The sequence below is a fragment of the Crocodylus porosus genome, unplaced genomic scaffold (genome assembly GCF_001723895.1).
Source record: "Crocodylus porosus isolate Cpor-Errol unplaced genomic scaffold, CroPor_comp1, whole genome shotgun sequence".
Classification (NCBI taxonomy): Eukaryota; Metazoa; Chordata; order Crocodylia; family Crocodylidae; genus Crocodylus; species Crocodylus porosus.
This window is the reverse complement of record NW_017728949.1, coordinates 24,652,178-24,678,221: the sequence shown is the minus strand read 5'-3', so window position 1 is coordinate 24,678,221 and position 26,044 is coordinate 24,652,178. Positions and strand designations below refer to the sequence as shown.

Sequence of the window (26,044 nt, the reverse complement as noted above, 5' to 3'; positions counted from 1 at the left end):
ACAGAAACACCCCAGCAGGGAACCCTGACATGCATAGTGAAATCGACATAGGCCTGTCTGAAGAGAATCATATGCACTGACATACCCACTGGAACAATGTCCTGATACTGCGCTCTACTGACTGTATTAAATGTGCTTGATGGTCTTGGTAAAACTGGTGGTCCTGAATGACGGGAGTCCTCTCCTACCTAAAAATACAGTAAGAATTAAGGTCAGCACCAAGCAAAACATGGCTGTCTTCAAACTGGCTTCAATCCATCAAAGCACTTAAGTACATGATCAGTTGTATTAATATGGGTGTGGTTACTTATGTAAACTGAAGTTAAGCACATGCATAGGAACTCTGCTAAATCAGAATCAATATTCCCACTAATTGCAACAGCAGGAGTTATCTGTAATGGAAGAAAATTATGAAAACTCAGCATCTACTGTATTGTGTTTATGCAATCTAAGGAACAAGAAACATTAATTTGGGCCATTTTTCCATGCACTTCCAACACAGCGCCAGGCACTTTTCATTAGTAAACCACACTAATTAAAAGCACCCACACATCGTGTATCAGCGGCATAGTACACTTCTGTGCTAAGAAAAGGAAGTGGTGCACTTCGAACTAAAGTACATCCAATGTGTTTTAATTCAAAGCACACCACTGCCATTTTCTCAGTACAGAGGCATGCTGCATCACTGAAACACAACGCATAAGGCTGCCACAGTGCATCAAATTACATGCACTAGATTTCCAGTGTGTTGGAGCAGGCTCCTCTTCACGTGTGCAGCTGCTCTTGGGAGTTTCTTGGGCATTGTGAGGTTCTATATTCACTGCTTTTCAACTACCTCTAACTTCCAGCTGTGGCAAGTCAATCTGGGTTTTTAGAACTAAGATTTCTTCTTTAATTCCTTGCATTTTTTTTAAACCAACAGAAAATATTTCTGTGCTAACTGTCATTAGTTGAGTTTGCCAAGTCTATTTTGTGAACACAGTATCAGTAAATGGAGGAATGGAAGTCAGCCTGCACTCTGCAGGACAAACAGAAATAAAAAGCTGTAAAGGCACATTTATTTCATCACTGCAGAGAACAGATAAGATTTTGAATTTCTACAAGGAGCACAAATGTTTTACAGATATGTAGTTGCAGTAAAACCACATCCTTTAGTTCCTAGTAGTGACCATGATGTCTAAGCAGCTTCTGTAATATGCTGTTGTAAACTTAATATTGTTGCATTAACATTACTTTTTTGCATTTAAAAACTAAATGCTTGTCATTAAATTGCCCTTTGCTTAATATATGCACAAGGGTGCTTCAGTGTAGGGGCTGCCTGCTGGCTGGCCACACACGGGAGCACACTCGTGCTCCGGCCATCCCTTTTGCAGCATCTTTAGCCAGGCAGAGCAGCCCTGTGGTGGCAGGCTCATCTCCCAGGCCCTCTGCCAGCCAGAGCTGCACTGACTCAGCTCAGCATACTACAGTCCCAAGTGCATGTGCAGACACGGTGCCCAAGAGCAATAAACTTTGGTGTGGTAAGTGCTGGATTTTATTGCATTGCATTAGTATGTTCATGTAGATGTGCCCAGATAGTACAAAATGGTACGTGCCAGCCATATGCCATTCACCCCTCTCTACCTCAACCTAAACCATGCCAAAGGTGGAAACTGGCAAGGAGGGCATCAAGGATGGGAAAACCTTCTCACAGATTGGTCCTGAACATGGGGAGTGAAAGAAATCTTACAATCACATTTCCCACCTTATTTCTGAATTGTGCTGAAAGAAAAAGCAATAGAGCTGAGATGTGATCCCATAGTATTTACATCTGACATAAATATGAATAGTATGATTGATTCAGAGGCTCCTAGTGATGACCCAGTTCAAGAGCTATGTAATCAAAACCCCAATACAGAATTTTATTATATAAGTTTTTAAAGCATTTCTCATTTGAATCCATATTCTAAATATTTCTAATTTTACAAATTCCATGTTATATCATATGGACCACAAATGTCTGATATTCTGTTCATGGTAACAGGAATATTTACATTTACTTTTCTATAATGCTAAGGCTTAACAGGGCATTATGAATAATGCTCTTTTGCTACATCAATGATTCCCAACATTTTTAGACTTAGGGCACCCTTCAGAAAATTCCAGCTCTTAGTTCTCACTCACTTTTGACTACAGAAAAATAATAGACCAAGTCTTCTGTTGCAAAGAACTAGGAAAGACCAAAACAGGTCAGAGTGCTTTTTGACACCATAGACTCCTATTTGAAACCTCTGGGTTTATCTTGTGAATCTTGTTTGCACACGTAACAGTGCTAAAATTGTGTGGCACTCTGCGGTACCCTGGTTTAGAATCACTGAGCTACATGAAACCTACCTATTTCCTTAGACGCTTCCCTAGTCAGTGTAAATTACCATAGGTAGTAAAAAGCAGGTTCCTGCTGTATTCAAGAGCCCTCATGTGGTTTAATGGGTAACTACAATATAACAACAATAAATACATTCCAACTGAATCATTATCAAATCGTACCTTTGAGGGTCTTAACTGGTGAGAAAAGAGGTTATAATGTTGGCTGATTGATCACACCAGTGGAACAATTAAAATACTAAAAGAATAATGAACGTTTGCATGTTATTACATACAAATATTCAAAACTGAAATCCTGGAGGTGAAGATTAGGCTTACCTCACCCGCACTATGGCTGCGCTGTCGGGTTAAATGCTGCCGATGAACTAATGCACTAGTGGGCCTGCTACTCTGCAAGGGAAGCCGGGGATCGATGAATGTAGTGGTGCGGGAATTATGGTCAACAAAAAAAGCCTGGAGGAGGGAAAAAACAGAGCGTTCACTTGATCTGAACCAACATGCACTGTAAACTAGGCCATTTCTAACCGCACCTTCCCTGCAATAAGCATACTTGCCAGAGGGAAAGCAGCCATGGGTTAAATACAGAAGATCTGGATTCTAGTCACTACTTTAATAAGTTACTACATTTTACTGTACCTCATCTTCCCCTTCAGCAAACAAGAATAACATTTCCCAGATCATAGGGGTGTTATAGGGCTTACTGGCTTAATCCACTAACATATTATAAGGCAGTCATGTATACTCAGTTGGGAAGCATCGTAGAAATGCCCAATTATATCATGGTATAATTGTTCAAGAAGAGAGGATTTTAATTTTTTACAGGAGCAACAGGGTCCAGCAATTCATTTTCCTTATAAGCAGCCAAAAGGAGGTCACTTAATGGCAACAACATTGCTCTTTAAAAGCTATTTACCTTATGAATATGAACACAAGTGGGTGTGTATGCATCTTAAGCCTATGATTATGGTTCTATGACACAATGTGATTACAGGTATGTTCACTGTCTTCCTGCTGAAATCCTTCATGGTTGAACAACCTACAAAACTCAGCTGGGGTCACAGAGAACATACTGCTAAAATGTGATTAAAAATTCAAGACAGGCCCAAGGGTTTCATGGGATGAGAAAAAAACAATGAGTATTGTTTGGCTCACCATTTTCTGAAACAGGACCACACGATCATGAGGAAACTCAGAAGCTGCAGTACAATTAGAGCAAAAAGCCTCTGTATTTCAAGATCGAAACTTGTTCCAGTTTTAGTGTGGCTCTGGGGAAACATTTCCTTGCTATTCTCATGCTTTTGTGGGCCTTCAGCCATGGTGAAAAAAACACAGAGCTATCTCAGAAGAATATTTAAGTTCAGGGAGAAGGATTTACAGCAAAACAAAACATGCCTCTGAGGAAGCAAGGAATATAAATCACAAAGCAGTTAGTGTGGCTTGTTAATATTACTTCTATTTTTCTATGCTTGAGAGGCATTCAAACACGATGCTTATGAAAATAGATAGGTAGACACTAAATCTATTCAATCTAAAACCATTAAGTGTGAAGACCTGCTTTTTTCCCCCGCCTTCTCCTGAGTTGGTAATTTGGGTCTATTGAGAAGGAACCACTTCCTCTTCTGAGCAGTATGAAAACAAACAGACAGAAGAACAAATGAGTTATACCAGTGCAGAGTGAAGCATTACTGTTTATTATAACAGGGATCAAGAAACAGCTGGGCAAGGGGTATCACTGATGCAAGTCAATGCAGCAAGGCACTGCTCACGTAGACTGGGGGAAAAGTGGGGAAATTCTGGGGCCTGCCCCACAGCATGTAGCCTGAGCAGTGAGAGGCCCAGGAACAGCACAGAAGTTGGACAAGTTGAACTTGATTTAGCAGAAAGTTTCCTGGGTAATAAACTGTAAAACATGTTTGATAACTGCAATGTGTTAATAGCAATCTTTGGGCTTTGAACTGATAGAGTCCACTTTTGCCAAGCAGTGATGTCATTTGTGGCACCAGTAATGTAGACTCCAGGTATTATAGAAGTATGAAAGCAAAGTGAAAACTGTTTTAAAATCTCAATGCTGGTCTTAGAAGTGGGTTGGCAGCCGTTGAATGGACCCAGGAATCTAAGTTGCTTATGCTCCTGGTTGATGTATTTACTTTTCCTTGCTAGCAGGTACCCAGAAATACTTTGAAAGCTCCACTGTCTAATATTGTATCTAATTGGATCTACCAATATTGTAAAGAAAGTGAGTCAACTTTCATTAGCTCAAAGTCTGAGTTCAACAGACCAACCTTACGGTACAGTAGAATTAGAAAAAACATCAATAAAAATATTGATTCAATAGAAAAGAGAATTCTGCTTGGACACACATTGCACAAATCTCTGACTTAATGTGGCAATCTAACACAGTATGTAATACTTTTTCATGCATACACTTAAATAAGATATGCTTAAAGACTATATTAAAAATGATCACATCTTATTAAGCATGAATGCTTGTGGGCACGCCAGTGGCAACCTACCATAACAAAGCATATATTTACTATATTGAAAATCTATTAAATAAAATCATTGTAACTTCAAAGCTCAGAGTTAATCTGGACACTGAGATCACAGCTAGAAACTCAGTCTAGCACAAAAAACCAAAACTAAATCTAACATTACGGAAATTCCCACCACTGCTCTGAAAAACAACTTTTACAATGGTTAGGCAGAGAGACTTGGTACCTTGGCTTGGCCAAAAGCTACTTGTATAGCACCAAGACCTATAGCTGTTTAAATAAAAAATTAGCACTTTAAGTAAAAAGCTGTGAATGCTCATCAAAATAGTTTAATTCTGATGTTTTTCATTTGTATATTATATAATATATGCACACAAATTCATACAGGAAAATAGGAAGTAAAATATTTTAACAGGCATTACAAATATGTTAAAGTTAATATCCATAAATATATTTAATGCATCTTTAAATACATTGAATTTACCAACTGCATTATACACACACACACACACATACACACACAATACTCAATTTGACAGTCTTTAAATAATAATGAATTCAACAATTAAACCATAAACAATCACTTTACTGTATGAAAAGATTTAATACAAAATATATGTATATACATTTACATGTATGCCTGACTCTACACTATCAGCCTACATATGTTGAGAGAGGGAATACAAAAACACAGATACAAAGTTGCTTTTTAGTTCAGACCCCAAGATTTCAGAAGTCCTGTGTATTAATCTCCACAGAGTTCAATCAACGTACCTCAGATCACAAACAAACAGAGAGGAGAGGGAATTTGGGAGTATGGGCAGCTTGTTCTCCCTGCCCCATACATGTTTACTCTGTGTTGCTTTTGAAATCAATGTATTTGTAAGTTAATGGGCAACTGAAAAATCATGGAGTATGTCTTAATTGCTGCACAATAGGGTAAAGGTATGTTCATTCTGAACATGAGAACTAAACAAAATGGAAGAAATATTTATGTATTGTGTGGTATGGCCAGAAATCTCTCGCCCTCTTTGGCCAAGCAACGCAAGAAGCATTGTATAGTTCAGTTATTCCTAAACTAGGAAAAGGAATGGGAAGGTGATAGGATAATATAGGAGGAAAAAAAACCCATAAAGCAGAGTAAAGTAACTGATCGCCACTTTACAGTAGAAAAAACTCTTTTTTACAATGCTGGATCCAATGCCCAATTTCAGCACACAGGACCAGAAGGGGCAGTCCCAGGCTCCAGTGCCCTATCCTGGTGGGAGGGAGGAGGCTGGGAAGTGGGATGCCAGCCCCCAGGATTCAATCCCAGTGCAAGGGGAGTACAAGGGGGCAGCACCAGCACCTGGGGACTGAATCCTGACACACAGGGGGTGATAGGAAGTGGTGCCATCCCTCACAAGACCCAAGTGGTGCCATCCCCCCAAGGATGGGGCTCAGGACCGTTGCACAGGTAGCAGCAGTCCTGAGCCCCATCTTTTATCAGGCCCACAGACTGCTCCACCTAGCCTGAAAACAGGCCCTATGCTACCCATCCGGTCTTAGAGCCAAAAGGTCAAGCACCACTTGTTTAGACAGATGTTTCTGTTTTGAGCAAGGTGTTCTATTAGATGACTTCCAGAGGTTCCTTTCAAGCCCTATGATTCAATGATTTTTTTATTCTCTTAGTTTGTTCACCAGTGCTAATAAAAATGTATTTCTCATCAAAACTCATATCTCTATTACCACCTCACATTCTAAATCCATACATGCTTTTTCCTTCCTACGCTCCTGCAAAAGGATTAAGAAAAAATCCTGGGTAATGATACCACAGAAAAGGCCACTGCAAACTCTAATTGGTCATCCTAGCTTTTTTTAATTTTTTAAATTTTTCTTAAAACTTTGAAGATGATATGACCACATTTAATACAAAATCATATAAAAAGTAAGTCTAATTTTCCCATTTTCAACAGGACCCAATAATACTTTTCTAGAAATAAAAAGAAGCACTTCCAATATCCCATTAACTTCAAGTAAGAAAAATTAACGTAAAAACCCAAGAGAAAAATTAAACTGCCCCTGGCTGAAGAAACCACAGCTTAACTTTACTAACAATGAATGTTTCTCATCCAGTGAATGGTCATTTAAAAATAATTAAGACCTCTATACACCACACTCTAACTTTAAAGTATAAAAAGCCTTCCAAAACAACCACCTAAATCAGTTATTAATTGGCAAACTATCAACAAACACTTTCTATCAGTATTTATTGCTAGTCTTAAGCCCCATGCAGCCCAAAACTGATTTAATTCCCAAAACCAATCCAATCTAAATGTATTATATTTCTTCTGAGAAGCTGATCAATATTGGCTTTATGTAGTACTTGGATGTTCCTTCAGGAACATCAGGTGCTGTTTAGGAAAGCAAATATGGTGGCAATAAATTCTGTTTGAGAGATTTAGGGAGGAAGAAATTGAACCTTTATAAAAAGTCCGACAAAATCAAACCAATATGGCTTAATAGATTTTAAAGTTGCGGAAAAAGCACAAAAGCAAAATAGGCCAGTGTGAACAGGAAAAAGTCCTAAGAAGACAAAAGAGCATTTGGCAGAGGAGTCTACATTTCTACAGTTTGGGTATGCGCAGATGTTCACCATACCTTACTTTAAGCCGTGTAATTGTAGATCGGGAGTGACGTGTAAACATTTGCCAGTGCAGGAGCCATGCTAGGAATGTGGAATAAGTCAGGGTAGGAGGAGGAATGGGCAGGATCAGAGGGCAGCAGGGGACTAGTGAATTCACAGTGGGGGTTGGTAAGTTGAGGGAAGAGGGGACTGATAAGTCTGTGGGAGGATGGGTCTGCAGGGGGTGGGGTCAAGTACTGAAAATAGCCCAGGTCAGGGTATGGGGGTGGAGGGGAGGTAGGAGTCTGAAGAAGAGCAGTGTTCAGGAGCTGGGGTGAATGGCTGGGTTTCCCCAGCCCCAAGGCTGAACTCCAAATGTGCAGACATTCACTAAGTCAGGCTAACTCATTCCCAATGTAATTTAGATCAGCTCCTCAGGTGAACTAATTTAGATCAGTCCCACTATTTTTTGCCCAATTAACCTCCTTGAACATCTACATAGTTTGGCATTTAAAGGGACCTAACTCGAGTACCCTTCTCAATAATACTCCCTCAGTACAAACAAGATATATCACTCTATGCAAGGCAGGAGGAAGGAAAATGGCCACAGTAGCACGTTCTCTATGGGAAAGATTAATCATTTCTCTAGTTGTCTCCACCTTGGCTTCCTTTAGAGCAACTGTCTCAATTCCATCAGTATAGAGACTAAATCCAAACAGACTTCTATTTGCATTCCAGTTACCTTGCCCTGATGGTCATGTTTCATTTCCCAGCCTCTTGGCAGCTCCAGCTGTTTGTTAGCAAACATATTAAGGAAGCCCACCAGATCACGATTATGCTGGTAGCGCTCAAAATGGTGGGTGTCCCGCCGGACTTTGGTGATCATGTGCTTTAAACACGTGTTGTTTGTAAACATGCGGTAGGCACTCTGAAAAATCCATCAGAAAAATAAATACATTTCTGAAAAGAAAATCAGAATTAAATATCTATATAGGAAGGCCATTAGTCCAACAATTAGAATCCATCCATTCTGATGAACAGACAACAGCTTGAGACCCAATCTGATGCAGTCTCCAGTGAGGTTAACAGAAAGATCCCTCCTGTGTTCAATGTTGCCCAAGAGTAATACCACTGAAGACAAATGGCCTGCTCATGCATTTAAAGTTATGAATGCACATTTGTGATTTGACAAACTGGACCCTCAACAATTAGAGCAATGCTTATATATCTATAAAGCTCATGTACTTTAAAGATAGGTAGAATAGTTAGCCCTTATTAAGTGAATTTGTCTTACTATATTTTATTAGAAATTATTTATTCTTGTAGGCATCTTGCAAGACATCTACATTTCAAAAACACCTAGCCTTTTCTTACTGATAGAGGTGACCTTTTTAATGTAAAAGGATGGCCTGTTGCTCAGATAAACTTTAAATTAATACACCTCCAGCTAAACAACAGTAATAGAAAAAAAATAAAAATCTTTGTTATCCATTCACCCCAGTGAAGTATAGAGTGTATCTCTTAGCACTCCATTCACCTCACTCACGTCAAGCACTGAGACTGCTTCTTCTGGCAACAAAGTTGTCTCAATTTTAGTGGCTTCGCAGTGCACTCCTAAGCATTCTCTTAAGGATGGTATATTGGGAAAAACTAGAAACCATGGCATACACAATAAAACTTATTAATGAGGTGTATGACAGGGTGGTAATATATTCCTCTTGGAAACTCATCAGGAACTTAAGCTAACACAGTTTCCACCTACTGGACCTTTAAAAAGACATAGGCATGTTTGATTATGGCTCTGAATAACCAAGAATAAAATATGGAAATGTAAAGAAAGGAAACAAAAATTAGGTCTCAACTGTGGAGCTAAACAGAATGATTGGTATGCACACAAGCAAACATACATCATAAAGCAAAATTAGCATTGTTCAAGAATTTTAAAACCACTGAATTATTAACAGGAATTTATGCAGACAATAAACTATTCATTATGTTATTTCTATTTATGCTACATATCTTATACTAATTAAAACAAACAATCCTGTAAAATTTGAAAGCATTTTAGGTGGCATTCATCCCTGTGCAAAGCCACTTCATAAGGCACATGCATCACTAACATCTTCAAAATGGAGAGAAGTAATTAACCATCTTAATCTGAAGTTAAGCAGAAGGCAAGGCAATGTGGCACTTTATAGACTAGCTGATAATGTTATAACTTACATTGTGGATAAAATATGAAATTAGAAAGTAGCTGAATACCACAAAACCACTAGGCAGAAATGGCATATATGATCCTTAGCAGTGGTTACTATAACTATGGAATGAAATCAAATAAAAATATGGTTCACTACTGTATTACTCCATTTGCCTAAAGAAACTGTAGCGTCTTGGCTTTCTATGGATAAATGAAGTACTTCTGACCTATAACAAATAGCCACTGTAACTCCTTAAGCAGAAATGAAGTTAGAAATCCTGATCAAAGTTTTATCTTATCAGCTAGCACATACCATCAATTTTGGGGGGGTTGATTGGTTGAGTTACAAGGCAAGAAATACTTATTGTTATGGAGTTCATCACCTTCTTCGCTGTTTTATATCTTAACCTCAACAGAGAGGCTTATAGATAAGAACTCCAAGATTTTCCCATCTTTACAAATGTACATTTATCTTTCCTTTGCATGCCCATGTCCTCATGACAAGGTATTTAGCAGAATTACTGGAATCTGACATGACTGTACTGTGAAAGCTCCTGCTATAGCCTCAAACTTACGACCTCTGGATTGTCAACCATGTGCTTTGGCACCCACACCATAACCCCAGCCCCCTGTACATGTATGGAACTGCTCATCTCTACATCTGTACTTACAGGGTTAGAATGCAGCACTGGAAAGAATTCTGGACTGATAAGAAATTTCACAGGAGGAGACTGTAGCAACAAAGTAAGCCTGGACCTGGAGGTAGAGTGAGGCAGCACATTCTCCCTTCGAAAATCTAATTTAAAAAAAATGGCAAAAACTTCTGGTAATAACTTTAAGAAAGCCTCATTACGAACAACTATACAACTGTATTGATTTGTGTCATGCAGCATGGCAACTTTCAGGTTATTTAAGTATTTCTCTGCACAAGCATCCCATGTATAATTCTAATATATCTGTGAATGCTTGCTGCAGATATCTGAGTTTTGTGGGGTGAGTGTGTTAGACAGCTGTCCAACATATATTTTTAATTGCCTTCAGGTTACCACGTCACCCTAAAAATAATCAATCGATACACAGCGGTATTTGACATATCACAGCCATATTTCTACATATAAATAGACAGCAGATAACCATGTTTTGTCAGATAACATCAAGTGGTAACTACATATAAGTGGTATTTTTAAATGTTGAACAATGTGTATGTACAAATGCATATAAAAATCATTTATTAAATGTTTCAAAGTGTTTCAATTCTTTAAAAAACAAAAACAAAAAACATTCCCAATAACCCAACCTGGTCAGTCATGCAATATTTGAAAAAGTGCTTACAAAACAGAAGAGAGAAACGATTTGTTAAGGAAATAAGTTTCAATTTCCTCTTTCAAGATGGGTATGATAATAATTTGGCTGTTCTCTTAGCAGTTAAGTACACTAATTTCATGTACCAATGGGTGGAAGAACCAGTGCCCAACCTCACTGTGAAGGGTAAATCTCTTGATGTCATTGACAGCTTCTGCTACGGGGGTTTTATGATCAGCAGGAATTTCGGCCTTCAGAATGAACTAATAGAATTGGAAAAGCAGCTAAGAATTTCAGGCTATTACAGAAATGGGCATGGAATAACAACAAACTATCAACTAAGGTGAAAATGTGAATTTATGAGACTTGAGTGATGTCATCCCTGCTTTATGATTCAGAAATGTGGACTACGTATGCTTGGCACATCAGGACACTGAACGGCTTCCATACGAAATGCCTGTGCAAGACCGTAAAAATAAAGTGGGAACACAAAATGCCAAACACAAAGGTGCTGAATCATGCAGGGCTGACACACTTGGAATCTACTATCAAGAAGAGGAGGTCATGATGACTCAGCCATGTCAGGAGAATGGAAGGAGACTGTATCCCTAAGAATACTTTGTACAGAGAGATTTAAGATGGCTCTAGAAAGCAGGGTCAGCCTCTATGGTAGTACCGTGATGTGTGCAAAAATGATAAGAAGTTGTTCAACATCAATGTAGAAAGCTGGGAGGAGTGCACAGAATCCCATCCAACCTGGAGGGACCATCTGGCACTGGGTGCAGTTCACCATTAAGTGGCTTTGATCCACAGGAAGGAAGCAAAGTGAGAAAAGAAGGAAGCGGCATGCTGTAAACTTGGATTCCAACTCAGACAACAAATGGATTTGTGAAACTTGTAACAAGCTGTGTCACTTGCAAATTGGAACTGTCAACCACAAGCAGATTCATCAGACATCTGACTAGACCTCATACACAGAGACCACGATCCAAAGGATCAATGGTTGCCTAATAAACATTGATTTCTCACTAATGTAATGAACTGGAAATTTGCTATATTATTTCAATTAGGAAGGCATGCATTTAAAAACAGGAGGTTTGGATAAAGACTGTATTGTTAACAGAGGGGTGGGGGGATTTTGTAAATGCAGCTGCAGACCACAGTGCTCATATTCAGGACCAAGAAAAATTATGCCATCTTCCATTTTTCAGAGATGTTCTTTAACATGCAACATGGTTCACCTATGGTCATCCTTCCTCATTGATTTGGGAAGGGGGGGGGAATCCAGCCATTACTAAATGCTAAATGAGCTTCAATAATATAGAATAAAGATTACTTCAATAACAAAATATGTAAACCAAAGAAAAGCTGTGAATGGGAATAAAAGCAGAGGGGAGAATAGGAAATAAACAAGAAAAGAAGGAAAAGATAAATGCAAATGGGAAAAAATTAAATAAAAAACAGGGGCACTTGCAAATACAGGTAACATTTGAGCTAAATAATGTTTCCAGCCCAGAAAAGTGAAAAGCTGAATCTAAAGGAGAGCTGAGCAAGAAAAAAAAGGATCATTAGAGCAAAAAATAATGCAGTACAGCCCACAATTCCTCCCACTGTGGTTTGGCTACTCTGCAGTTAACTGACTTCTACATATACAAGAGACCTCAGCTAACTTTATACCAACTAGTTCTTGCTCTGCTAACAGTCTAACTGTGACCTCAGCATGGGTTTATTCACCCTGATTCTTGGCTTCTGACTGCAGCCCACACCTACCCTGATGCCTGCCATGGGATGCTGCATTTTCCCCAGATGGAATTTTCCTCATTTCTTGAGACCATCAGCATCCACGTGAACCTCAGTGGCAATAACAGAATATGAACAGAGAAATAATCGGACTCAAGTGGTTAAGGCTTTAACAATGGAAAAAAAGCCCCGATATAAGAAAAATAATGGTGAGTAAAATAATGGTGAGTTTTCAGGCATTGTGAGACTAGAAATTGTGAGACAAAATTGAGGTTACCTTACAGCTATATGACACTGCTGGCATAGTGCATGCAAACTAATGTCTTAGCTTGTCAATCTGACATCAGGAATGGGGGCAACCAACAAGCTCTGGAGTCAAGAAAAGAGGCAAAGCTGTCAACTACAAGCATAATAACAGAATAAAAGCAAAAGCTACAGACTAGCCTGGTGTTTGTTATATACCACCATTAATAATGACCAAAAAAGGTGGCAGCTGCAGAATAATTTTATTCTAGATTATTCAATTTTTATACTCTTTCTCTACAAGGGGCCTGGGAAATGACAACCATCTCAAGGTAGCCATGGCAGACAAACCTACTCTGGCTTACAGGCAGCGTGCCAACCTCAAACAGCATCTCTCCAGCAACAGACTACCTAACTCCTATTCTCGCTAAGGCACCAGACCTTGCTCTGAACTCAGATGCCAGATGTGCCCTCTCATCAACACAGACCACTTCATAACTGAGCAGAAAAACACAGATTATGACATCCAAGGTTTACTTACCTGAACTTCTACCAATATCATACATGCCATGATTTGCTTATAGTGCCCCTCTGATTTCTACATTGGACAGATGGAGAGATCCCTCCATGTAAAAATGAATGAACACCAGTACCAGATGTCAATACCAGAAGATGCACAATCCTGTGGCAGAATACTAACTCCCTGGACATTCTGGCCAGGGTCAGAAATTACACACAAACTGGTATAAGTGATCAGAAACTGGTTCAGATCTATACCACAACAGAAGCTCAGTGCAAATAAATTGCTTTCAAAATGGCCAAAGCCAGTTTAAAAAAATCCTGGCTGAATGTAGTATCAGACTTAACTGATTTAGGTTAAATTGGTTTATTGAATTTCTGTCCCAGGTCCCCTCCAGATTCAAGTTAACTCACAATCCCCCAGCATCCCAGGATGCTTTGCACCTCCCCTGCAAATCCCATCTCGCAGGGTGGGTGGCCTAGCCTTGGCCCAAGCTATCTGCTCCAGCTGAGCACGGAGGCATGCTTTAGCACCCTATCACTTCTGACCTGGGCCACTGCAGGCTTTTGGCTGCATTTCTGGAATCAAAAGTGAATGTCTATTCACTTGCTTATCAGTTCAATCTATGCAGCTTAAGACTAACCTGCAAAGACTGAATTGATTCAGCCTTGGGCTTTTTGACCACCTGTACTTAGTCTCCACCACTGACCTCAGAGTGGCTATTCTTAGACAACAAAACTTTAAAAATGAAACTGAATGGGAAACTGCAGAATAAAAATCATCCACAGATTAGATTGTGTTAATTATGGTCTAAACCAAGGCTATGGAGTCTTATATCATTACCTGAATTAGTTCTTATAACTCTATGTCCCTTAATGGATTAACTGCTTTCTTTTTCTCTCCCCTACCTACCTTGCCTCTGTCAGCACTGAGTGCTTTTTTTCTTCCTTCCTTACCCTTTGTGTTCTAATTACTGCTTAATGTTTAAAAGCTCTGCTTCCTGCAGTCCTTTCACACCATCTGATGAAGTCCGCTTGCTGCTCACAAAAGCTTATGCTATGCATCACTAATCTAATCTCTGATTAGTCTATAAGACGCAAATCTAGCCTGTTTTCTGCCTGTTTTTACACTAACATGGCTAAGTACCTCTTTCTACTCATTCAGCCATTTGGATCGCTTTCTAAAGTGACTGAATAAAGATGCTGGATCACACACACAATTATTCAATATGCAGAATGAATAAGCCATACCAGGGTGTGCCATAGCCTGCAGAAGTAGAACAGTAGTAACAAAAATGATAAGTCAATTCCTTGAGGACAGAAAACAGGTGATTCTTCCTCTCACTTTAGCCAAACAGCATATATTTGGGAGTTTCCTTTTACAGTAATCTACTTTGCTCCTACCTGCATTAGAAGGGTGGAGGTCAGTTTCCTCTCCAGCTCCATCAACAGTGTTTGTGTGCTCTTCAGGCCTGTCATTAGTCATTGTTCGTCGGATACTCTGATACCTAGGAGATACAAGGCTGGATTTACTGAACAGTGAATGCACCCTAGCCCTGGTTCACAGGAACGTCAAACACTGAGGCTTGATATATTTGCTTTTTTGTCCCATGCATTCCAAAAGTCACTAATCTCTGTAATTTACTCATTACCTGCCCTCTGCAGCCTGGCTTCCTGGGGTTCCTTACCAATTTTTGTTGGCCACATTGACATTGAACATAGGTGGAATACTGACACTAAGGACATTCAGCCAGAGTTGAAGGGACCTCCAAAAGAACCACAGTTAAGCACACTAAAGAATACAGAGATACCTGGAGTAGTGGTTGGAAGCCAGTCTTCACATTTGCTCATAAAATGGCTCACATAGCCTGGTACTAGAAAATTAACAAGGAAAAACTACAGTTCTCACCGGCGGTTCAGCTGCTCCATTTGCTGAATAGAGTTTGACCTCTGGAGGATTTGTGGGGCAGGGGGAGCTGTGGGTCGCTGCCACGTTGTAGTTCTGTTTACATGGTCCACATAGAATATCCTTCCATGGCTGTCGATCCGAGCCTCCCAGTCTGAACAGTAATGATGGATTGAGAGGGATGATTTTTTCTTTAAAACCTTTGCTGCTTTTAAATTGCATCTATTGTTTTTAATCTCTCCCCCCAACAAAAAGCCTCCAATCCAGCACTTTTTGACTGCTCCCCAACTCATGGCTAAAACACAGGGCTTTTTTTCCTGATGTTATTCCACAACTATCTGTTGTATGGAGTTTTTGCAGAGTTCACATTCACTATGGAGTATCCAGTTTATCTGTGTACCTGCTCAATACAAGCTCAAGGCTTGTGCTCCATTTAAGTCATGAAATTAGGGTTTAAGTAGACTTTAGGGATATACAGACTTACGTATAGAACAGGTGAGAACCCTTAAACTAGTGTTAATTTGATGCCTGGTTGTTGTTTTCTGGCAACTAATACTAGCAGCAGGAAGGCAGATTAGTCAATGATATAAAATGTGTACTTTATAATAAAAATGACTTGAGGATGCAATTACACCTATGCTACATGTTACCACATTAAAGGGGAGTTAGACACTTTGGCAATCCCAATTAAACATTTGGCAATCTTCATGCTCTTTCATTTTAAAACGTTCTAATGATCAGAATGACATAAATACCATACAAAATTAGCTTTGCATGCAAACTTAAACAGACCAATTTTAGTAGATTCTGACCAAATATGAATTCCTTTGCATGAAATCATACCAAATATAGTAGACAACATTAACAGTGCAGAATTGGCCCTTCTGAGGTACTGTATCTGATACAAGTGCATTGTCATCCTATGCTCAGGATAGGAGACAACATTGTACATAATGACTGTGAAGTAGCAAGTGTTAAGTCCATAAATGGCACCCATTATACAGCCAGAAAAGAAAAAGATGCATTAAGCAGTGAGATAACTTTCGTATGCCTATATTAACCCTTATGGACAGATTCTCTGGCTCATTCAAATGGTACAAAGGAAGCTGAAATAACCCCTTCTCTGTAGCTGGGAACTCACTGTGTGGTAGGGAATAACCACTGGAGGGAGAGCTAGCTATTCTGATTACTAGCCAGCCTCAGTTCAGGGCAAAAAAAGGCCAGAATGTGCTGGACTGCAGTATGCCTCAGTCAGTAGATGGTGCCTTGGAAATGCTCAACAGCTGATGGAGCTGTGGCAGACATAAAACCTCCCAGGGAAGTAATCAGCAGGATTCTGCTCCCAGCCATGGCTACTCCACTGTTCTCAGAAAAGACTTGGTACAAGAGACAATCTCAGCATTTTTAAAGCTTTTTGGTGCAGGAACATTTTCTCTGTATCTGCAAAGTGCTACCACAATGGGGCTCTAGTTTTAGCTAGGGCCTGTAGATGCCACCAACATTCAAAGAATACATACAAATAAATAATAATCTTTTGTATCTAAAAGTTAAGGTTACTTATGAAGACCTGATGGCAGTGTTGTGTGTTTGGTACTAGCAAATACAGAAAATACACAGAGCACTTAAAATATTATTTGAAAAACAATATACAACAATTAAAAAGTCTTTTGAATATGGTATTTTTCATATCCAAGTCTAGAGAAAAATATCAGTAGCTTCAGTAAATCAAGGACCACTGGTTATCAGCCAACTCTTAAGACACTGCAGATCCTTCAGAACCAAGGGCATAAAACTGTGCTCTATCAATATCTTGATAGCACAGAATAGGCCTTAAATAATTTTACTGTGAAGCACTTAACACTGACAACCTTAAAACCTCAGGCTCTGTTTATTTTACATGTATTATGACTTCTGTCAACTGTTGAAGACAGCTAAATGGCTCTCTGCATTTCACTGTAGGGTCTGTTAGGGATGAGATGCAGGGGAGGCAAGACAAGTAGATTTTGAGACAAACCAAGTATGACATCCCTACAGTACATCTCTGTTACTTAGCTAGCTCTGATGCAAATTATTTCTTCATTTCTATGAAGGGGCAGTACACTTAAAAACATAAGTGCCTAAAGCAGAGGTTAGGAAAACTAAGCTAACGGTTTTGTTGGGAAAGATAAATAAGCTAAATAAAGAAAAAGAAAAGAAAAAGTTCAAGAGCTCTGGCTGAGCAATGAATATCTGGTCTTGTGAAAAATGTTAATATTTTACAACTTTTTCCGAAGTTAAATCATGACAAAAAGCTAAAATCTTGGCGAACCATAAATAGATATCTATGTATGTCAAACAAAATATTAAGATATTGACTTCTATTTTTATAATAAAACAAATTTCAAACCAAAAAAATCATTTCAAACTTAAAAAAACAAATCGGGCGTGTTCACATGAGCACGCATGTGCCTCTTGCCCCGCCTCAAACCCTGACAACCTTAAAACCTCAGGCTCTGTTTATTTTACGTGTATTATGACACAGCCAGACAGCAGCCCCCACTGCCAGAGTGCTGTAGTGGGTAGAGGGTGCAGGGAACTTTCAGGGCTGCTTCAGCAGTCCAGCTGGCACAAGAGTTAGTGTCCCCAGGTACCAATTGGCTGGGCCCCAGAAGCTCCTGAGAGCTAGTAGCCCTGAGCTGCTTGCCAGGGTGGCTTTTTATACTGCTGGGACCAGCAAAGGTGCTGGCCCCGGGCTCTAGCTCCCACTGGCTAAAGATTCGGGAGGAGCCAAGTAGGGTTATTGTGCCCCAAGTGGCACAATTTGTTCCACAACAAAGTGCATGTCCAAGCACATGCGCTGAAGCAAAAAACCCCAGCTCAAATTTGCACTGCTTCTATTTGAGCTGCTGCAAGCGCACATGCTTGTATGTGTGGAAGCACCCATTGTTTCTTTCTAGAAAGGGCAAAATGGGATACTTTTAACATTTTAAAGTCTTTGCAATTTTTTTCCTAAATGAAGTGGTTGAAACAGATATTCTCCCCAGAAAGTTGCAGTTTCAACTAATCAGCATTTTCTAATGAAAAAATTTTCATTAGAAAACTTCCCAAGCAGCTCTAATAATAAGCCAAAAGTACTATGAGCAAAGGTAGGACTGTCCATTGGAAAACAAAAAGAGGCAGACCCTTTACATTTAGGCAGCAAATCTAACTTGTCAAAAATATATTTTTGATGAGCTGTCAGAAGTGTTGAGATTTTTGTTTATTGTGTATATGAATTCAACTAAATGATGCTAATTTGTCAATCAGTGGAAAATAAGCTGGCCTGCCCTTATGGAAAGCAGAAACTATATTCAAAGTAACAGACAACCTTGGTAATTTGCACAGAAACTGGTTTACTTCTGAGATCATATAGAATAAATTAACTCAAACTATTTAACCCTGACAAAAGCTAACTTTTTCATTTGGTGTAATTTTTCACTTGTCTTTCAGAATTTTGTATTCTGGTGAAAACAAAGACCTTTTTGAAGGACAAAAAAAAGCTCAAATTATCATATGTATTCCTCATTTTTTAAATGAAGTCCAAGTCCAGGAAAGTTCCTATGCTTACTTTGAGTGCGTGAGTTGTCTTCAGAATAAACACACAAGCAAATACTGCAATGGATTAGGGTTTCTTTCTATGCATTTACTGAGGCCACACAGACTACTGCTACTTCAAACAGTTTAACTGAATGCAAGTGCATTTACAAAAATATCTTTAAAAACAAATTTGAAAGTCCAGTGAATTTGCAATTAAACAAGGCCATGTGGTACAAGTTCTTATGACTTTTGCATTGCCTAGTGAACAGACAGTAAGTATTTTTAAGGTTATATATGGCAGGCGATACATTGACTAATTTTTTTTGTTTTGTTTTTTTTAGCATCACTTATGAAGCAACATAAAGAACTGTTTTTGTTGTGTCTCCTTTATCCCACGGATTTTGATAAAGCAACAAATAAAATGTATCCCAATGCACCTTGAGTCTGCCCTATACTGTCTACAAATTTTGACTGAGTGAACATGTTACTTCACATAAAGCATTTGCTTGAATGTTACATTATTATCCAGGGCACAGTTTCAGATAGAAAACTAAATCTATAGGACAGTTAGTATTTTTTCTTAGTTAAAGTTTTATTAATAGTAATAGATGAATAGTCTGCATAAATCCTTGCACTGAACCTTGATTTAAATATATATTTATAGTCATATATAAAATCCTAGTCGATGACAGGGATGGTAGAATACTATATAGCTAAAACTTTTTTTAATTTATGAATTTTTTTGTAATACAGCCATTATAGTATGAACAGTTCCTGTGTGAAAAGTAAGTAGTTTTGTATTACAAAGCTGTAGTGAGAAAGCTACCTTCAAGTTTTTTTAACGTATGGTACCCTAACTTGATCTCATTCAAATATTTCCTGTAAATGTTCAGTCTTAAAAGGATAAGAGACCAGGTATGTATTTTCTCCAGGCATTTTTCTGAAATAAGTAACACTGGCTTATAGAGGTAGGGTTTAATTTTGGAGCCTGTGCATATGACTAAGCTTCTATAAACATTTATTGCAATAGAATCAACCTGAAGCAAAATCTCCTCAGTACTTTGATGTTCTGTTATGAAGTCATACAGGGCACTTTTACACGTGCTCTGCGGTGGGAAGGGCATTTTAATAAGAGTGGTTCTTGGGAGGCGCTCTAATTAAAATGCCCGCTGCATCTTGTGTATTCAGTAACCTGCATTCCAAAATGGTGTTCAAGGAACTTTAGTTAGAGCACCTCCATGGCCATTTTTAAACACGGGGACGCTGAATACATGAGATGCTGCAGCACGCTGGAGCATTCTGATTAGAATGCATTGAACCAGACTTGATTCATCAAGTCGGCTGAAGTGTTCTAATCAGAATTAGATTAATCAAGTCTGGTTCGACGCGTTCTAATCAGAACATGCCAGAGCACGTGTATAGGTGCCTGTTGTGTCATCCAATTATTAGCATCTAAGCTTAGCAGAATCACCTGATTATTAGCATCCACATTTGAAACCACATTCTGTGCATACAAGCATTTTTCCTGCTGGTGATTAGAATCAAGTCCGTGCATGTGCATGTTCACTATGCAGCTAGGTTGCTATGCAACAGCTGATAACTACAAAGCACGTGTGATCCTTGTGTCCCCACATGAACTAACTTTGCTCTCTGTACTTTCCTACTACTTATGAGAATCTTCAGTTACTAGAATCAAAACTGTTTTTCCTGATATATTTTAATACGTGGTAGACACTGCATCTGATATCAGGCTACATCTCTCTATTGTCTGTCATTACTAAAGCAAATACAATCCTGGTCCACGCAGCAAGACTACTACCTTATTAATTTTAAATTCAGTGAATACATCCCCAAACCCTGAAGTCAATGAGAGTTTAGCTAATGACATCAGCGGGGCCAGAATTGCAGCCAAAGGTGTTTGCTTCTGCTGCCTGGTAAAAGACTTCAAAACTACCTGAAGGCTATATAAATTGGGGTAGGTATAGATTAATGGCTGACTGTGAGAGGGATGCCTGAAATTGGCTAGCAGTTTACAGATGGATCCAATAATGTTTTAAATATAATTAATATTGACTGGGTCAGGATTATTCAAGGACATCAGTGAAACAATTGAGAGCAATGTGCCTGCCATATATAAAATACTGCATAACTATTTGTCAGACAATTTAGAATCATCCAATATTCACGTTTTCTTTGTATCCATAGAAGATGTATTCTTCCTTGAAACAGAAGTAATTGAAATAAAAAATGTCTTTTATTATACCCTTAATTTTATCATTCCACCAATGATCACTCATAATCATCAGTTATGCACTACCAGGTCAACTAAGGAGAAAATGTTCATCTTATAACTAATGCACTGCATGCATTAGTTTAAATGTAGGGCTTTAAACTAAGATCACAGGGGGATGGGGAACACTAACTGGAGCCTACCCAGGGACCACTATACTGGAAAGCTCCATTGACAATGAAACTAAGCAAGCCACTCTTACAGGAGATGAGAAAACAGCTCCTCTTCAACACACCAGGCGGCCAGCAACCTCAGTAGAAGGACTTCAGTGCCTGTACGCCAATGCCAGAAGCATGGGGAACAAGCAGGAGGAACTAGTCCTCCAGCTGGGCACTACGATCTGGTAGGGATCACAGAGACCTGGTGGAACTCCTCTCATGACTGGAGTATAGCCATAAAAGGCTACATTCTTCACAGAAGGGATCATGTAGGGAAGAGAGAGGTGTTGCTCTCTATGTGAAGAAGCAATACACCTCCCTACAAGCCAATGTCAGCCCCAAAGAAGAATAGCTTGAAACCCTCTGGGTCAAGCTCCAGGGGAGGCATGGTAAAATAGACGTGACTGTAAGTGTATACTACAGGCCACCTAACCAAGGAAAGGAACTTGATCTAGCATTCGCCAGGGAACTAATGAAGGCTGCACATGCATGGGACATGGTTGCCATGGGTGACTTCAACAACCCAGACATCTCTTGGGAGGAATGCTAGGCCAGCTCAGATAGATCATGAACCTTCCTGACCAGCACCAAAGAACTTCTTTTGACTCAGGAGGTGCACAGGTCAATTAGAGGCAATGAACTTCTTGACCTGGGCCTGGCCAAAGGAGATGACCTGGTGACCAACTTAAACACAGAAGGCAACCTGAGCAATAGTGACCATAAAATCATTACATTCACGGTCCGTCGCAAGGCTGACAAAACAGATACCAAGCTCAAAGTCTTAGACTTGAAAAATGTAAATTTTAATAAGCTCAGGTCACTTGTAGAGAATGTTCTGAGACCAAGGACCACAGGTAAAGGGAGCACAAGAAGAATGTTTGTTCCTTAAGGACACAATCCTTAAGGCTCATAGAAAATCCATGCCCTTATGGAGAAAAAGTAGCAGAAGGGTCAAAAAACGCTCTTAGCTAAGCAGGGAAGTTGAAGCCCTCCTACAGAAAAAAGATAGAGGCATACACACAATGGAAGCTTGGGACAGCCTCTCAGGAAGACTACTTGATAACGGCCTGCACTTGCAGAAACCAGATTAGGCAAGCTAAGGCAGAAACTGAACTAGCTACAAGAATCAAGGACAACAAGAAGTCTTTATTTAGCTACATAGGGAGTAAAAGGAAAATTAATGGGAGTGTGGGGCCACTTCTCGATGCCTCAGGATACCTAGTCACTCCCACTCAGGAAAAAACAGAACTCCTAAATGACTACTTTGCCTCAGTCTTTCACAAGATAAAGGGGAACAACACACCAGGTAGGGCACAGAATGAGTAGGGTGGGACTGACATCATTCCCACCATTGCCATAGAACTGGTGTATAACCAATTAAAGAAATTAGATGTATATAAATCAGCAGGACCAGATGAACTCCACCCAAGAGTGCTGCAAGAGTTGGCCGAAGTAATCGCAGAGCCCTTGGCAAAGGTCTTTCAAAAATCATGGGCCTCTAGAGAAATCCCAGAGGACTGGAAGAGGGCCACTGTTGTGCTCATCTTCAAGAAGAGGAAGTGTGAGGACCTGGGAAACTACAGGCCAATTAGCTTGACTTCTATTCCAGGGAAAATCCTAGAAACAATCATCAAAGAGGCTATATATGACAAACTTGCAGAAGGCATGATACTGAAGGACAGCCAGCATGGCTCCATCACAGGCAGGTATTGTCTGACCAACCTCATTTCTTTCTATGATCAGGTGACTTGTCACTTGGATAAGAGAAAAGTGGTTGACATCAGATAGCTCAACATCCAGAAAGCCTTTGACCTGGTATCTCATGAGGTACTGATCAGAAAACTGGAAGATATCGGGCTCAACTGCAGGACTGTCAAGTGGGTGCGAAACCAGTTGTGGGGTAGGACAAGGAAAGTCCAAATGAATGGATCGATGTCGTCCTGGTGAGATGTGGGCAGTGGCGTACCCCAGGAGTTGGTACTTGGCTCAGTGCTGTTCAACATCAATGACTTGGATGAAGGGGTGAAAAGCCCATTGGCGAAGTTTGTGGACAACACCCAGATATGGGGTTGTATGGACACACCTGCAGATATGAGCAGGCCTAGACAGGGTAGCATGTTGGGCAGAACGGAACCAGATGAGGTTCAACATAGAGAAATGCAAAGTGCTGTATCTTGGAAGGAAGAACCCTCAGCATACCTACAGGCTGGGCATCGCTAACCTAACCAGCACTACAAATGAAAGGGATCTGGGGGTGACAGTAGACCTCAGCATCCATATAAGCTGGCAGTTGGCTCTGGCATGCAATAACTGATGCATCTCCAGTAAAACTGAAGAAGTGATTCTCCTGCTGTACTCAACATTGGCGCGGCCACAGCTGGACTATTGCGTCCAGCTCCAGGTGCCACACTTCAACAAGGATGTACTAAAGGTTGAGAGGATCCAGAGAAGAGCCACCCTTATGATCAGGGACTTGCAAGGCAAGCCACATGAGGAGAGGCTGAGGGACCTCAGACTCTTCAGCCTAAAGAAAAGAAGGCTAAGAGGGGACCTTATTGCAGCTTACCACTATATCAGAGGCATCCATCAGGGGCTCGGTGAACAACTGTTCACCAGGGTGCCCTGGGGGAAAACTAGAAATAACGGCCACAAACTCCTGAAAGATAGTTTCAGGATAAACATTAGGAAAAACTTCTTTACAACCAGGGTATCCAGACTATGGAACAAGCTCCCCCAGGAATGGTGCAATCATCTACCCTAGAGGTCTTCAAGAAAAGACTGGATGGTCACCTGGCTGGGGTCACCTGACCCCAGATGTCTTTTCTGCTCATGCAAGGGGCTGGACCTGATGATCCTTCAGGGTCCCTTCCAGCCCTATGATGATTCTATGATTGTGTCTAACCATACATCTCATAGCCAGAGTATCTCTAATGCAATAGTTCAAAGCAGGAAGGCTAAACTTATTAAGCTTTACAATTTTCCAGCTAATTTTAGAACTCCAGTTAGCAGTGCATGTCCAGAGGGATATAGTGTATTTCGGGGTAGCTCTCCATCAGCTCTGAAGTACAGGAAACCCTCATTACTCACAGGTTCAGCATTCATGGTTTCAAATATTCGCAAATACCGAACCTGCATTTTAAATACACTTTATACATTTCCAGGAGCTACTTGGGAGCTCCATGCTTGCTGCTGCCGGGCTCCTGCCACTGGGCTCCCACCACCATCACCAGAGCCATGCTCTGCCCCCAGCCGCCGGGGCACTGTGTTCATGAACACAGACTGCATTCATGAACTTAGTGCATTATTCATGGATTTCGCCATTTGTGGGGAATACAAGAACATATCCTCCGCGAATGGCAAGGTTCACCTGTATATCACAGCTTTCAGCATACTAACTATGGAATATGACCCCACATCCCTACTCATCTGGATCAGACACTGAAAAGACAGTTCACATGCTTGTTCCCTACTCCTCACTTGGAACACCTCAACTGGTATCTTTTAGTTTGACCTCAAAAGTTGAGTGGCTAATATCCTGAGCTCCCTTTGGTTAAAGTTAAAAGGAACCTCACTTGGTGGTAGAGCCTCATCCACTCTTTGATATCGGCTGACATCTTGACGCACCGAAGGTAGTGACCTCAAAGCTTGGTGGCCATTTGCTTGAGAACCTAGAATTAAAACATAAAGAAGTTATGTGTTTTTATTCTGTCGAGTTGTCTCTGAATTGCACAACAGAGATGATGGTTTCTGCCTATAATCTCAAATCTCAGGAAGGAATGCCAACTCATATCTAGCACTTTCAGAGCATATAGATCACATAAAACTACCAGAGAAATCCAAATACCATAACCTCAAGGCCAAATTCTTTCCTGAGGTACACTACCATATTTTTATTGACTTCAAGGGAATAATATAAAGTAATACCTTCAAATAAAACACCTTGGCCATTGGCGCTTGGAATATAAAACTACAAGGATATATTCACAATATTTTAACAAGCTGTCCCACAATAATAAGACTTTTCAGTCTCTAACTGAAGAGTGAGGCTTGCTCTGATATAGAAGGATAAAGAAAACTACTAAAGAAAGGTTTGATCAATTAAAGCAAAACCCATAACTATTACGCATGACAACTCCAAACAAGCCTGAATTATTAAATACACTTTGCTGGAAATATTTACACCTTGTTACACCTTGTTGCTGAAAAATACATCAGTATATTGAAATTATGCATAAAATAAATCCCTGGATAATCCCTGACTCAGCTGAAGCCAGCAGAACTCTCATTGACTTTTACAATACCAGGATTTTTCCTTTTGTGCAGAGTTCAGAGAGATATTATTTCCTCTGATATCTGGTGCAATCTGATATAATCAAAAGTCAAAAGCTGCTCTTCAGAAGTACTTGATATACTTGTCTTTCAGGAATGATTTACTGCAGGAATGTCCAGAGGATGATCAACTCCATGAGAGTCAGAGAAATTACCCCTAATATCCTAAAATATGATGGTAACATGTTATCAAGGAGCTCCCAAAAATCCCCAGTTCATCACTGAAGCAGCAGCATGTGAATAAGAACAATTACAATTAGGTTGGTGCCTTTTTTGGAGCTAGCATGACTTAAATTAACTTTTCAGGTTATTATTAATAAGATAAGGGTCTCTCTTTCTTTGCA

General features: G+C 39.9%; 1 protein-coding gene across 2 annotated transcripts in view; it reads right to left on the bottom strand.

The window, feature by feature from the left end:
• Nucleotides 1-26,044, bottom strand: part of HECW2 (HECT, C2 and WW domain containing E3 ubiquitin protein ligase 2) — a 218,319-nt gene that overhangs the window by 68,729 nt on the left and 123,546 nt on the right. For both annotated transcript variants that reach the window (XM_019553986.1, XM_019553987.1), the window contains exons 9-15: nucleotides 24,944-25,039; nucleotides 15,372-15,522; nucleotides 14,867-14,970; nucleotides 10,330-10,454; nucleotides 8,204-8,389; nucleotides 2,683-2,817; nucleotides 86-188 (exon numbers count right to left, since the gene is read on the bottom strand). In XM_019553986.1, coding sequence (XP_019409531.1) covers nucleotides 86-188; nucleotides 2,683-2,817; nucleotides 8,204-8,389; nucleotides 10,330-10,454; nucleotides 14,867-14,970; nucleotides 15,372-15,522; nucleotides 24,944-25,039 — 900 coding nt within the window. The remainder of the gene's footprint in view (nucleotides 1-85; nucleotides 189-2,682; nucleotides 2,818-8,203; nucleotides 8,390-10,329; nucleotides 10,455-14,866; nucleotides 14,971-15,371; nucleotides 15,523-24,943; nucleotides 25,040-26,044) is intronic.